General features: G+C 43.8%; 1 protein-coding gene across 1 annotated transcript in view; it reads right to left on the bottom strand.

The window, feature by feature from the left end:
* Positions 1-15,135, bottom strand: part of PDZRN4 (PDZ domain containing ring finger 4) — a 238,055-nt gene extending 222,920 nt beyond the window's left edge. The window contains exons 1-3 of the mRNA XM_015854556.3: positions 13,964-15,135; positions 11,621-11,707; positions 7,639-7,743 (exon numbers count right to left, since the gene is read on the bottom strand). Coding sequence (XP_015710042.2) covers positions 7,639-7,743; positions 11,621-11,707; positions 13,964-14,557 — 786 coding nt within the window. The 5' untranslated portion in view covers positions 14,558-15,135. The remainder of the gene's footprint in view (positions 1-7,638; positions 7,744-11,620; positions 11,708-13,963) is intronic.
* Positions 15,136-16,305: the final 1,170 nt, after the last annotated feature.

Raw genomic sequence — 16,305 nt, 5'->3', positions numbered from 1 at the left:
ACTTCAGTTGTCAAAGCATTCAGAAAGCACAAGGCTGCACATACTTCTGGCTTCGCCCATCCGCAAGTTCTAAGGAGGAGCACACTTCTGCGTTCATTGCTGCATTTCACAGCTCTTTAAAAGTTAGGTTATTAATTTTAAATGAAGCCACAAATAACGACTTCATTTTAAGCACTTCTTTGGCAGATACTAATGGCTTTTCTCACTCACCTTCCAATTATGGAGCACAGTGATTAGTGACTCCCTACAAATACAATTAGCTGATTAAGAAAGAGCGCAGATGAGATCAAAGCTCTTGGAGCACACAACCTTTGGACTGCAACTATCAATTCCATTTACTTAAGAGGATAAAGCATTGCATTCGTATGACATATGTAAGCTGCCATCTCATCTAGCTGTTGTCTCAACCACAAAAAAGAACAACCTTTATGAAAGGCTAAAGAAAGTCCTTTTCACTTTCTGAAAATATCAAGAGCTTCTGGGGTGCCAGCAGCATTTGCTGTGGGAGACGGCTTCCTCACACTGCCTTCAGTTCTATGCAATAAACTCAGCATGGTTTCAAACTACATCAGAGATTTCCACAGTTTGGCTTACCATCAGTTATTCCAACTAGTCCTCATTGTTAAAGCTTTTCATTCATTCCAAAGTGCTCTCTGAAGCTTTGGCTTTCTATTCACAACTAACATGGTTAAAAAAAAGTTATCAGAAGATGCCTTTCACACTTTGAAAACTAATGTATTTCATCATGTTTTGGTATTTCATCTCCATATCAACCATCAAGTCCACCATAACTGTAAGACATACTAAATGTTCAACACCAATGTAATGATCCACAAGCACACCTATGGCCCAGTCTGAATGCCTGTCACAGAGATACAGCCTGTCAGCAGAAGGGAAAGAACTTTCTTTTGGGCTTATTTAAGACCATGACCATAGCAAAGACCAAAGGTCTTCATCAGAAAACCTTGCCACCTTCAGCAACAAATGTAGAAACATTTTTTACAACCTTGCCTTCCCTAACATAAACAGAGACCAACATGCAAATGGGTACATGCAATTATTTGAAAGATTGATAAACACTCCTCCGCACGTGCCCTTTTCTTCCTGGTAAGGGGATGAGAAAAGCAGAACATGACAGAGGTTAGTCATGTTGTTTAGTGAATTCCTGAAGTGCTCATGAATACCTCTGAGACTTCATATACACAAGAATTTACTCTAAGTCTACTACCCTAGCTGCACATACAATTGCACTGCTCCTGCTGCTGGGTTAGACAATTGTGTCAGATGTCAGTTGTTCTGAAAGGTTTACCTTAATGATTAAAAAAGATTGAAAAATATATGTGTGGGAAGGAAGAGAAAGATAAAATTTAGCGAAGACAAGCATAAACAGAACACCTTGGAAAGCACCAAGTTTCAACTTGCCAATTTTCTGATGCATAGTCTGTCAAGGGTGGGATCAGATGCTTTGTGAAGGGGATGGGTGTGATCAGGCCTCCACACAATGCCTAAGGATCTATGGTGCATGAATGCAGTACCCACCAAGATCCCATAAATGGTGTTACATTAGTCAGCTGTTTCACAGGTTAACCAGAATACTTTCTACCTACAGCACAGTTGACTTGTCAGTTTGGCTACTCCCTTGCTCTGTAGACACAGTACAGTCACCACAGCTTTTCTCATGGAAGCACATGTATATGATTCCATCCCATAATCACTGCTTCTATATCCCTCTCACTTCACTACAGATACTTGAAAGCAGAAATATCACACTGGAGGCAGAGGGTTGTACTCATTTGTGTGTATAATCTCTCAAAGCCTTAATTAAATGCTGAGTATCTGATCACAAAACCTTCAGTCATTAATCACCATTATCCTATTAGCACGTCTCTCTACTTCTTAGCCACTGTTTTATTTGGTGTCTCCCTTTTCTTTAGGATAGAAAGTATTTTCTAAAGTTTTACTTAGATCTACAAGAGAACGTTAAACACGAAAATGTATGTTTCAGTAATTTATTCTCTAACATATTTCACCACAAAAACACAGACATTTTAGTTCACACACAAATATAAGTCCCTTTTAAAAACAAAATAAATTGCAAGGAATACAATCTGGTTTCCTAAACATAGTATTTGTATTTCAGTTCAATAAATAGAGAGGAGCACAAACACCTCCAGGCCTACAGTAATTCCAGTCTGATTTACGCTACTGATATTAAGAACTTGGTCAATGAAGTACAAAATCCAGACATTCTAGATTTCCTGTATTTGTCAACCTCTAGTACAGATGGTACACTGAAAACTCAGTTTCTCAAGCACAAGATCCAGCTTGTGCAACCTTCTAAAACTGTGGGCAGGGGGGAACCCTGACATTTGGTATTCATACACTCATAGCAAAGTGCCTTAACTAAAGGACATCCTGGTTAACATCATTTCCTATCCATCTTCCCCTCTCAAGTAGAGGGCAGAGTGAATTCAAAAAAACTGTACTAGTTTATCACTGACATTGCATTCATTGCATTGACTGACAAACGCCTGCTAGCATATAAGTCAGCTTGTAGGGCTGGGTGGAGACTGGTCACATACAGGATGGACCTGCACTAATAACAAGGGTAATTACCTGGATATTCCCATCCAGTCCTTTGCAGAAAGAGAAGAACACACCACCCAGATTTCTCACTTCTTCAAGAAGTGTTCTAAACTTTTAGTTAAGTCAAAAACATGAGTGGAGTTAGTAACTCCTATTTAAATGAAGTTATGTACGGAGCTGGCCACACCTGACTTCTTTTAAAGACTGTTAGGCACCTGAATGAATTTGGGTGACCAAAAATCTCTATTTCAAAAGGCGAGGGAGAGGTGAAAAGGCTACAGGCATTTCTGAGTTTTGATATATTGATTTATTTTGCCAGAGATCTTTCAGACTAATTAGTAGCATCTAATGAATATAAGTGCCAGACATAAATGCATTAAGGGTTTAAAAGAACTTAATATACATAAGGCCACTGTGGCATATTTAGACACTGAAACTCAGTAAAATGATCTATGTTACGTATCCCTTAGCTATCACCCAGATCTTGCTGGTCATCATGCGTAGCTCTCATTTAAAGCCATTCCCAACCTACTATCTGTGATCCCAGCAAGCTCACAACTTCTACAGACATAATCTGACAGTGGAGATTCCTAGCAAAATAAACATGGCTAGTATCAAAGATTTTGCTTGAGCAACACAGTGAGTGTAATGACAGAAACATGCAGAAGATAAAACATCACGAGGCTGACACACAGCACAGTCAGCAGTCTGGCAATAGTTAAAAAGTTTCTGTGTAGGCGCTTTGCAGATGTAAGCTTCTTTTGCCAGGATAAGCCTCAAGACTTCGTCTTTATTGAAACTGGCTTTGCTGACATGAGCTTGAAAGCCATTGTGTGTGTACTCTCCAAAAAAAAAAAAAAAAAAAAAAAAAGTGAGAAGAACAAAGGGAAACATGGAATAAGAGATGAAGCCTAATTTATTATACACTTATGGAGCTCAGGCTGTATAAACAAAATAAAGTCATAATACATATGCATCCATCTCATTTCTTAAAAAGACTTAAAATCCCAGACTAAATATTTTTTTTCCTCTCTTTTACATCATGCCTGTTTCTCAGTCAAGGAATTAATAAGAATCAACTGCTTAAAATGCAAAAGGGCCAATATTCTCATTTCATTCGAGAATAACATAATAGAAGCATGCACCTCTGCTCAAAGAACTGAAAGGAAATATCCTGAGTGTTTCAGATGATGATATGCTTATAGTTCCTCATATGAATCGTGCGGTCTTCAGCCTACACTCTTGTTAGATGCACACAAGGTTTTGCACTTCTATTTTGGTACTTGGCAAACTTAGGACAGAAATTTCAGCCATGGCTATACAGCTCCGTCTCCTATGTAGTGTGAATTAAAGAATCACACTGTTTTTTCAAATTCACAAAAATACTGTTTTTTAGTTTATTTTTTTGTTTGTTTGTTTTTTTTCTCAGCTTGTTTGCAAATGAAGGAATTCCATCTGGATTGCAGATTCTTTATTTATCATGTATTTTCTATGTAGCACTGAAGTAAAAAGTTAAAATATCAGCAGTTTTGCATGGCTCTGTGACTTGCACAATAAAAGAGGTCTTGAGAAAATCAGTCGCTGCTCTTTCCAAAGCTGGGCTCAAGACCAGAGACTGCATATCAGTTTCTATAAAATTTAATGTTATAGAAAAAGGCACTAAGCATGAAGAACTAGTTCTGAATAGAAGCTTTCACACGGCAGTGAGGTCCCCAAGGAAATCATCACTCGGTGCCTGCTTTTTTCTGATGCTCTTCCAAAGGCATTAACTAGTGACTACCCACAGGACATTAGTGTACCTGGAACTCTGGCCAAGTGGTACCATTCTTAAGTGAAAGTGAAATGACTTCAAAGTGAGACAGTAAAATTTTCCCCCATGCAGAAAGAGCCAATTTCAGTGTTATATTTCCGAACTATAAACATATATAATAAAAGCGTCAGATAAAACACTTCTGTGTATCAGCAATATCAGCACCGAGGATCATAGCTGCCTGTTACTGCCTTGAGGAGGCTATTAGCATTAACAAAGATGAGCAGTGAACTTCTTCAGTAGGAATGATTTGCATGAAGTAGAGATGAAATGATGCACTGCATAACTGTGATCCAGGAGACAGAAAGGTGCTTTTCTTATTTCCTCCCAGCAGCAACCAGATCTCTCTAAACCAGCACCAACTAATGGACCATCCCATGCATGGCTTGCTGCCACCCCTCCTCTTGTCACTCTTAGGCAGGGCCAAAAGGAAAAAGACAAAGAGGTCCTCAAAAGAGGTCTGTCAGCATTACACCACTGCTCATAACTGATGCTTTCATGTTGAGAGTCACAGATATCAGTGCTGCATCAAGTTTTAAGAGAGATTTTTTTATAGAGTGCAATCAGGATTTTGTCCTGTTCAGGCTGCAATTATAGGGAGATGGATTTTTTTAATAACAACTTTTGAAAGCAGAAGACCTTGACATCTGGCTTGATGTACAAATGATCAGCGAAGGCTCTGTGACAGTACTCTGTGAAGTGCTGCAGCCCCTGACATGGGGTACCTGGAGCTCACCCTGCCTCTAGTACAAAATACGCTCACGTGAGAGCAAAGTCCACACAAACACTAACATGTCTCAGATGAATGCAAAGAGACCACACCACCTGAGTTCTGGGCAAACTGATCTCTAAAACCTCCATGAGTTCAGGTCATGTGTATGGCATTTCTACAATTACTACCAACTACCTCAAGGAAGAAATCTGATTTCTCTCCTTGGCACCCTTTCAAATAACAGTTCTTTGGCTCACAAGTCCAACTGCCAGTGTCACAGCACTGTGAAATCCATTTGCTGCGCTAGGTTACCCATGAGATGGTAAGCTGAAACATGCACAGCTCACTCTTGTCAACCACGTGCAGTTAACATTTGTTAAACATCTGATAAAGCACTGAAACAAATTGCCTTCTTTATTTAGCAACACACTCTGAGAACAGATTTTCTCCTGATTTAATGGGATAGGTCTGTCCATTATCCCATTAGCCACGCATTGCTAGAAACCCCCAGGGCATCAAACTGCAAAGCGACTGACTGAAGATATCAAAGGTTCTTCCAACAACATCAGCTCCTTCTGCTCTTGATTACTGAAAAATGGTCTCACGGAATATCACTCATTAGATCAGATCTTCAGATGAGCAGTAATAACAAGTCCCACTTCCTATCAACTTTTCACCCAAGCCAACACACATTTTGTCTCACCAGAACTCAAGTTCTGTGCCTGCCAACATTTTTTAAACAGTTACACCATCTGACTTATTCCCTCACAGCACTAATACTGATTCTTCACAACAACAGCAGCAGGTCTAGCAGGGCAACCAGGTGCAGGAAGACACAAATAGCTACATATGGAACAGGAAAAATTCAATCTTTTGACTCTAGCTGCTTCTTCTGGCCTAGATCTAGCATAGAGGATAGTTACTGATTTGCATTTCAGTAGGAAGTCGTCATGCTATCTTTTCCCTTCCTCTTCTTATTTTAGTTTATCAAATTATGAAGCAATACGTTATTTACTAAAACATCTGGCCTAACACTGGACATTTTTAAACATAAAAAATTTAAAGATGTTGTATATTAATATGGTGAAAATTATGAGCCATTCAGAGCTGTATGAATATTTTGTAGTGACATTTTGAGAAATCACCTCAAGTGTAATAAATGCTGATTTGTGAATTTATTTTTCCTTACCCCAAAACCACTCAATTTTGTCTTTAAAACCCAGGAACTATAAAGAACAGTAAAATAAGGCAGGAAATGTTGAGCAAATACATAAAACTCCATACTAGGTCTGTTTCCAAAAGTGAAACAGTAGTGTCAGAAAAAAAGCAGAATTTTTAAGCATTGGGCTGTTAATATGAACAGGATGCCAAGTTTTTCTATATCTTGGGGAGATAGGAGTTAGGTTGCAAGTTCAGTTATGCTCAGCCAACTGGATTTCTATTAGAGGTGCATATATCTGCCAGTTAAGGGCATGATCTTTCTTTTTCCAAGAAAAGGTAATAATTTGGTTTCACACACTGCTCCAAGCTCCCAAAATTAAGATCAATGCCAGCACTCAGACAATCACGGCTCCTATTTCCAGTCCTTAAGAGTGAAATAACAAAAGACAGCAGCAGCAGCACTCTGCATTTGCCTCCCGAGCTACTTTCTTCACATACCTTTGTTTAAAACCCCATCCAACTGGCAAGTTCACACAATGCTTCCAAACCTCGGCTAAACGCAAGGCAAAAGCAACATATCCTAAACAAACCTAGCACGTACTGTTATGTGCTGTCATGAAGGCAGTTGCATTTAAAGACTAGATGTGAAATGCATGTTTGACAGCTCTGTAAAGAATCTGTTTTGGTCGCTATTTGAAACTATTTCTTCAACACCTTTTGCAGGGCTAATTATGGTTTCACATGTAATCATTAGCAGCAGCCTACTTTTCAAACAAAGGTTGTTTTTTGTTAAATGATAATTATTCTTTTTCTATGGAAAAAAAAAAAAAAAAAAGTGGAGAAATTGACTGTAACATTTCCATGCTAGTATATTATACAACTGGGAATCATCCACAGTAGTCTTGGTGAGAATCACAGATAATCCACTTATAATCATACAGCAAGAAGAACTTTCTCTAATTGCTCGATAAGTTTCATAGCATTGCTCATGAGTACAGCTTCTGTGAAGTGTTGCATAGTCACGACAGTAATACTCCCTGCACAGGGCAAACCCAGTTTCCATAGAATCATTTAGACTTTTTTCCTCAAGTTACAAAGAAATGCAAAATGCTTTCCTGCTTGCTATTCCAATCTAGACACCTTTGACTTATTGAATTAGCTTAATCCTGAGACCAACGTATGTATTAGTTGTGAAGACTCAGTATGGATTTTTCTAGCATCTGTAAAACGTTTGAGCAGCTCAATGTACAATAATCACATTTAGATACAGCAAAAGAACAAAATCACAGTATACTCAGTGTAAAAACCATCAAATAATTGATTAATCTTAAACAAATTAATCCACCAGGTTGTTTTTTTTTGGTCTTACCTCAATAATCTTGTCATGAATTTGTAAGCCTTCTGCTTTGTCTGCAGGTCCATTTTCCAGAATTTTTGACACGTAAATTCCCTCAGTAGATTCCTCCTGATTGTTCTGTGCCAGGCAATAAGAAAGTTGGAAAACCACATTAGTACAGGAAATGAGACGTACTAAAACCAACGAACAACACAAATCCACCCAAAATATGCAGCTCACTTTTCTACCTCAGAATTAAAATCCGGAGGATTTCTTAAAAAATTTGCTTAACGCAAAATAGTCATTAATCAAAAGGACAGAACTAATGAACTGCTCCAGCATTTTAAATAAGATTATCCATTTACTTCTGGTTATTTTAGTCTAAATGGGACACAGGGTGCAGTGGTAATCAAATACAAGCTCAAAGATTTAACACAGACCTCACACATCTCAGCAGAGATCGACTGCTGTGTAACAGCAGAGAGGGAGATATTCACAAAAAAAGGATGCACAAGGGTTTCTCTCAGGAAGGAAAGTGATCCTGCAGCACCACAGCTTGTAAACACTTTCCCACATTTGGAAATAATGCCCAAAAAACAAAGTGACATTAGTTAACTGGCATGTAACAGTGATGGGATTTGGTGGAATTGGTTAACCTCATAAATCCTATTCACGTGGGAGACTGAGAATTTGCTCAGCTAAGGGCAAAAAACAAACCCACTTCCAGTTGATCTGTACACATTCCTAAGTACAACTCACATGATGATCAAATTTAAAGCAGAGAAGTCATTTACTACAGCTGTAATACACCTGATATTGTTGCACAGCCTAAAATTATTTCACCTCTTTACATATTGGTTTAAAATAGTTTTTTAAAGTATCATATTAAATCAGTGTTAATATAGGAATAATTCCAAGAGGACGCTGCAGAAGTATTTGCAAGCATTCATACAAATAATAAATGAGTTCACAGGAAGTAAAGAAATGTTGTTCTAAATCATTTACACTCTGGACAGCAGTTGATATGATGCTTATTTTTCCTCCATTTCTGGTAAATCCTTAAACAGCATATAGGTCTGACATATAGATGTACTAATTTCTAGGACTAGATCCTCTAAGCTTGTGGGAAAAACAAACAAACAAAAAAAAAACTAACCAAAACAAAACAAAAAAAAAACCACTATTTTTTAAATTAAGAAAATTCTAAATCCATTAGAAAATATGGATCCACTATAAGACATGCTTCAGAGCATGCAGCAGCTGTCCCATGCAGAATTAACCCAAGAATATTTCAGATTACCAACTATTTGCTCAACACGGTGCTGGTCAGACCTTGATCTTGTAAAGTCCTATTTTTTTTCCTTAGTCACAGACACTCATCAGTGTCAGGTAAGGTGCAAAAGTGAAATTTATTAATAGCTCCAGAAATGTTTTGAAATGAGTAACAAACAGACCTGCACTCAGCTCCCATGTAAGCAGTGAGAAACAATGAAATTCTGATATAAGAAATATAATAGCCATTAACCAAAGTGCACAAAGGATTTGGTCTGTTGCTTTCTTAAGAAAACAAAAGATTAGATTACAGTCGCTTCACCCACATAAACTTACATATTTTTCACAAGAAACTTTACTGCCCTTTCAGAGACTATGTATGAACCAGTAAGAAAATGGGTATATTAGTCTGGCTTGTAGTCCCCATTCATAGTACATGCTATCTTTAAGTCCTGTTAAGAAAATATTCCACAAGGCATACAGAGCTTCAGCACCTGATTGCACGGCTCACAGGCTGTGAAGCACGGGGGGTTGTGGGGACCATTGGTTTATCTGCCCCTGATCAGAGCTCTCAGGCTGCAACACACAGCTGCATCCAGTATGGCTTGGCCAAGGCATCCTCAGAGAGGAGGGAGGCCAGCCTTAGCCAGCCAGACCTAGGGTCTGGGACAAAAAGGGGATGAAAGAAGCTTAGGTTCTCCAAAATAATGAATCACCTGCCAGAAACAAACACTCATGTGAAGTCAGACCTTTCCTGACAAAATAAGAGAAGCTTGTGGTGGTGAGCTGTTCCTTTCCTACCACTGTGCCTTCCAGGTAGAAGGCAAACAGTGGGGAAGCCTGCAATGCAATCAAATGAAACATAGAAAATGGAAGGTACCAAGTCCCCAAGGGTCACCCATTTCCAACAAGAAAAATCTGCATTGTGCATGTAAAACACAAATAAAAAAGTACATTCCGACCTACATGACTGGTGCGATGACACCCCTGTTCTGTACTTCCTCTGCTTAAGCCAATGTTTCATGCAAGAACACATTTTCTCTGAACAACTTTTATATAAAATTTGCCTTCATGAACTCTCTTTGTCTTGTTACTAAATAATTCCTGATCCTGTTTTTAAGGTTTTGAGCAGTTTTTTGTTTTCATTATTTGAGCCTATTCGACCCTTTCTTCCCGTTATTTCCTTTGGCTCCAGCCATGCTGAGTCAGAGCTCACACTGACATCCAAACCCTACTAATCAAATGTGTGTGGTACTCACACTTATCACAATGAGAGCAAAACAGAACTTCTGAAGTCAGTATCAAAGACTCAGAAAACCCTGAGATCTAGCTCAGCTCCATGACCTTCTCTGTCTCCAGCTATCAGTGTTAGTTAAAGGCAGATTGTGAGCATTTCCTTCCCTGCAATCAGCCATTCTCTCCAGAATAGTGCTATGAACCTCCCCAAGCTTCCAAAATATCCACAATAATTCACAAAGTGTAAGAGCTGGTACGTGAATTCTTCAGAGGAACTTGGCTGACATCTGAGGAAAGCCAAACACTGTGCTCTCTTTCCCCTGCAAAGGCCCTGCAGTATTCCCACAGCTGAAAATAACAGAAGCTAAACTGCAGTCTCAAAGATTGTGTGGACTCCTTAAATGTTATACTGAAAATATGAATACAGTCCAAGTGCATCTATTTTATCTTTGAGTGCCAGTTGTCTCATCCTTACATCAAGGAATCCAAGAAACTCGCTTTGAATTTCCTTCTAACATAGATTTGATAACGGTATTTCCCCACAAGGAACAGCATTTCTGAAGTGCAGACAGTGAACTTCATAGGCTAATGGGAACAGACTCTTTGGCACCACTAAATATAGCTTGAGAGCAGAAGATTGCCAAACTGCTACAGAGGGTCCCATTCCCCTCCCCAGTAATAGCAGCAGGTTGAAGTTCTCCTGCTTAACAAGAACCTGATCAGTGCATAATTATTACCAAGCCTTTTTAATCAACTATTAATTTTCCAGTTTAACAGGTTACTTTACCCTTCGTATGTAATGACAGCCCTGATTAATGCTTTTGGGAGGATGAAGTTAAAAACACAAACAAACAACAACAAAACAACCAACCGTGCATACTCTTATGCATATTCAGAGGGAGGGAAGGATAGTGATTCCTATTCAGATTCCATGGTTTTTAATGAACCTTGCAAACCTAGACTGATAGATTTGTGAGATTTACTTAAGATACCAAATCAATGAAAACTGTACTTCAGTTCACGAAGAAAGAAAAACTGAATGCAGGCATGTGGGAGCAGGACATGGGCTTGAAGTATTTAAGCTACAGCATCAAATACTCATTTATTCTTTAAATGAAAAAAAAAGAAAAAAAGAAAAAAAAGCAAGCAGTTTCCAAAAATTCCAGTGGCTTAATCCTGCAACAATTACTCTTGTAAGCAGTCCCAGAGATTTCCATTGAACAGCTTCCATGAATACATATTACTCACGTGGGAACTGAGTGTAGATCAGCCTCAAGTTTGAAAGCAAGAACAATGGGAACACCTCTCCTGAAAGTGAGAATAATGCAATTCTCACAGGACTATGCCTTCAAAGCAGTGAATCTAATTATACCTGATAATGCACAGTACTTATATCTATGGAATTGATTTCACACCTACTGTCATTGAAAGCAACTCTTTTGTGACTAACAGTGCACATAAGAGAAAATATGGTCCAAAAGTAACCTACAATTACTTTCCTCATTACCTGATTGGGTCGTCCTCCTATAATATTGAATCCCAAAGTATCATTTTCTCTGTGTAGCATGATGGTTAAAGGTTTGGGCTCTCCTGCCTACAAAGAAAAAGGTGAAATGCCGTTATAGAATATTGTCTTAAAAAGAACATCTGAAATGAAAGCATTAATGTACAAAGATACTTAGCTGGATAATACATAAGATAAAGCTCACAAACAAATCAGGCTGGGAAGAAAAAACAAAAGACTGAGAAAAAAAGCAAAGGGAAGGACACATCCTACTGCAGTGTAACAGGAAGCCAAGCACCTGCCTGTACCTCACATGCTGAATGGAAAAGGTGCAGGCTTTGGGTGGGAGGAGTACTTAGCACCACTGAATGAAGTGAGCGCTGCGAATCAGAAATCACTGAAGTCAGAAGTCACTAAAAACACCTGCATGCATTGGTGTTTCAGACATTAAATATATAGATAAAAATCCTTCACGTGATACTAATCGGACCCAGAAGCCACATCAGCACAGTTCTGTTGCAGCTTTCAGGAAAAACAGACAGAGAAGGAAGCCCAGCTCTTCATCCCCTCAAAGAATCCAGAACCATTTCTATATTTAAAAAGTTGCTTTTTCTAAGCAATTAAAACCAGTGATGGAATGTAAGTTTAAACATGGAAAAAAAACGGAATGCAGCAGCTTATTTTCCGTTGCTCACATAGGATGACAGCTACATTTCAGGAGCCATATTCTTCGCACCAATCTACACTCACCCAGCACAGTCAGGTGTTGGCATTTGCCTGTCCCTTTGACTGAGCTGACTGACACAGCTATGACACCTACATAACTTACACCTGTCCAGACACTCAAAACACAACACCGAATGCTGAAGCCTGCGTTTCATCCACTGCGACAGCGAAACGTTTGATTGCAGCAAGACGGATTTGATTTAATGGTGCTCAGTGATATGATTTAGCACAGGGTTGTTAGAGTTAGGGTACTATGGTTAGGCTGCGGTTGGACTTGATGATCTTCAAGGTCTTTTCCAACCTGGGTAATTCTATGATTCTATGATTAATGAAGTACATCTTTACTTCATCTCTGGTTCTCCCAGACACTGCCCGCCGCCGCAGCTCCCTGCCGGCAGTGCCCAGCAGCCCCTACCGGCAGCGCCGGGCATGGCGGGCGTTCAGCTCCGCCGGGAGCAAACCCTCCGCTCTCGCCAGCCCATACCTCCCTGCCAAATCCTCCCTAGCAATTCCCATCTCGCTTCTCCTCTCTACAGTCTGCTGTGCTCGGACGCCCGCACGCCGCCTGCTGCCCCTGACACGGCCGCGGCACAGCTGCCGGGAGAGGAAGCAGCTGTACGAATGCACTCGCAGTGACCCGCAAAGTGTGGGTTGGCTACCCCAGGGAAATCCGAAAAAAAAAACACATTAAAAGGGAAAAAGTATTCCAGTCTCCAGACAAAACGCCTCTCATTGCCAGCAACCCGTGCTCCTGGGTACAGATGTGTCCTGCAGACGTCCCCATTGCCGTTCTGCTGGCCGCAGTGATAAACACCATCACTTCAGGAATGACTGTGGCTGCTCGGACACTTCCCACTTCGGATTTTGCTTCCTAAGGGTGCCTGAAGATCTGACTAAAGCTCCATTATACCACTCCTTGCCACGGCTGCAACCGAGAGCCCACAGCTCACACCTACCACAAGCCCCACAGCCCCCCAGGCGCTCCCCTCAGCCCCGAGGCAGCAGGTGCCCACTCGAACACTGAGTGCCACCTGACTGACAGCTAGCGAGGCACTGAGCTGCTATCCGCTATGAGCACCATCGATCGTTATCCCACTCTCCCAAACGGAAGAGATTTTGCTGTCTTTTCACAATCGTTTCCGAAGTTTACCACGATTTTAAGTACCAGCTTTTTAAGTAATTAATTGGCTTTAGAAACAAGCCCCAAGCCAGCCGAGTGCCCGGCCAGCCCCATCTGAAGCCAGCTGAGCGACAGCCAGGGCCCTGCGAAGAGGGGATGCTGCGTCCTGACACGGCTCCAGGTGAGCCCCGTGCCCGCAGGCTGCCAACTCAGCAGGCAGCCCTTCCTCCCCTGTCCCCTCCCGCCCGGCCCCAGCTCCTCTACTAACACCGCTTCAGGGCTTCGGACACCGACGGCACGAAAGGAAAGCGTGGCCCCGACGGGGCGAGAGACGAGATAGCGTTGCCCGGCTGCGGGGGTAGGGCACGGCCTCCGTCCCGGCGCAGACTCGGGGGACTGCGTGCCCCCGGGGGTACCGTTAGCACTGACACCTCGCTCACAGACCATCCCGCAGCAGGGCGCGCCCCGGGAGGAGCAGCGCCGCCGGGTTCCGCACTCACCTTGCTGCGCTGGCTGCCCGTCAGGTCGCGGGTGATGCTGCTGATGTGGCTCATGTACTGCCCGAACTTGGCCTGGTAGCGCAGCGCCGTCAGCTGCACCTCGCTCTGCAGCGCCGAGAGCTGCGCCAGCAGCGACTTCTCTCTCCTGCTCCAGCGCAGGGCCTCCCTCTTCAGCTCCGGCCCCGGCTCCGGACCGCCAGCGCCCCGCCGCTCCCTCGGGCACCGCTGCCCTCCGCCCTCCGCCCGGCCCGCGGGCAGCGCATCCCGCGGCGGCCCGTAGCGGCACGAGGCGAGGTGGGCGGGCAGCTCTCGGAGCCGCACGACGCGGCCGCAGCCCCGCGGGCTGTAGTCGCACCTGACCTCCAGCTTCTGGACGAGGCTGCGCAGGGGCAGCACGGGGCGCAGCTCGGCGGCGGCGAGCGGACGGCAGCGCAGCGGGCAGCGCCGGCGCCGCGCCGCCCAGGGCAGCAGGCAGCCGGCGCAGAAGACGTGCCCGCACGGCGTGGACAGCGGCTCTTCCAGCACCCGCCCGCACAGCTTGCACTGCAGCTCCGCCGCCACCGGCGCCGCGAAGCGCGCGGGGTCGAAGCCCATCGCGCCGGGGGACCTCGAAACTTTCGGCGGCGGCGCTGGAGCCGCTCCCGGCGGGCTGACGGGCGGGCGGCGGTGAGGGGTGGGCGGAGGAGCGGGGCCGGCCGGGGGAGGCAGCGGCAGCGCCGGGCTCAACTTCCCGCGGCTCCCCCCTCTGCTCCGCGCCCTCCCGCATTAACTCCCTCTCGCCGGCGCTACCGCCCCACGCCCAGCCCCGGCACCTCCTCCGCCCTCCCGGAGCATCCCGGCTGGCGGGGCAGAAACCGCGGCGGGGCGAGGGAGGGAGGGACGGCGTGCGGAGAACCGCCGCGCCCCGGCTGCCGCCCCGGACCGACCCGCCCCGCGGCCCCCCGAGCGCAGGCACCGTGCCGCGATCCCCGCGGGTCGCCTGAGGTTGGGCTGGGGTAACCGGGCTGCGAGAAGCGAGGCGTTCAGGCTCTTCTACCCTGTGTTACCCTGCCTCATTGCTCTAGTTTCTCTTTTGTGCTTCTGTTTCGGGATGCCTAGGAGTGCCCAGAAAGCAAAAGTCCCCGGTACGAATGTTCTCTTTGTTACCGCACCATAAATAAATAATGATACAGCCAGGATAACAAACTTGCTCGTTGAGCTCCCTTAAACAACAACGTATGTGCAGACAACGCTCTCATTTCAAGAAAAACTAAAAGACGGCAAAATCTGGAAACGCGCGGTTAGGATCAATAGCCGGTCTGGATTCAACCCCTTCATTGCTGTACAACCCACAACACACTGAAACATGAAACCCCTGACACATTCCCCACATAACTCTACTATTGAAAACACAGGGCCAGCCCGCTGCCCCCGGCCCTGTGGAAACCTCCCAGCGGAGCGGGACGGAGCTCCCTGCTCTTTTCCGCTGGGCCCTACAATCCGAACGGAGCACCGCCCATGCGGGACGCACGGCAAGCCCGGCTGCGGGCATCAGCCCTGGTCCAGGTCGTGCGGTGTTCTCTGGAGCCGAGAACTGGGGCAGAGTCAGGGTGTGTCCTCAACCAGCTGTGTAATTCCTGACCCGAGCTCCTATCCAGCATCCCTCCAGCAAGAACGTGGGGGCTCCCGAGGCCACTAATGGATGGTTCTTCTCCGTGACTGAGAGGATAACATAGGAGCAGTGTAAGAGGCGAGCGCTCATCCCTTTTTCCCCAAGCAAGAAGGAAAGCTCTGCACCTACACAACAGGGCCCACAAATCTCCTTTACATCTACCCCTCATTTGCTTAATGAAAGTTTCTGAGCAATTTAAGCAGTAATAACAGGCAGTGCCTCACAGAACATCTCCAGACCCAACCGTTACTGAGAAGCATCGGCAAGGCACCACTTCCAACCTGCTCACAGGAAACACCAGTTCCATGCGGATTACCAGGGCTGTAAAATAAACTGTGCCACCAAATAGTCTCTCAGCTTGCAGAAAGTACTGTAATACTTCATACAGTGTATCACTGCAGATCAAAATCTCATTCTCCCATGCAAAGAAGAAAATCAGACACCCTGAGCAACTAATTAAGCTATTCATATTGACTTTTGATGATCTAGTAGTCACACTGATTTTAATTGCATTTCTCATAGGATCAGAATCAGCCTCTTTTTGAACGTTACAGAAAATGATTAGAAAGCAGTACTCTTTATCTGTCTTTGCCTTTGACTATTTGCACTCATTATTCCTTTACACTATCCATTCTTTCCACGTGATCCGATCTATTCTCTCCCATTTCGTGGCCCAGAATCTCAGCTCAGT

Source organism: Coturnix japonica, chromosome 1, assembly GCF_054131305.1.
Source record: "Coturnix japonica strain WE chromosome 1, WE-NBRP24, whole genome shotgun sequence".
NCBI lineage: Eukaryota > Metazoa > Chordata > Aves > Galliformes > Phasianidae > Coturnix > Coturnix japonica.
Note: the sequence above shows the minus strand (reverse complement) of the source record. Positions and strands in the feature narration are given on the sequence as shown.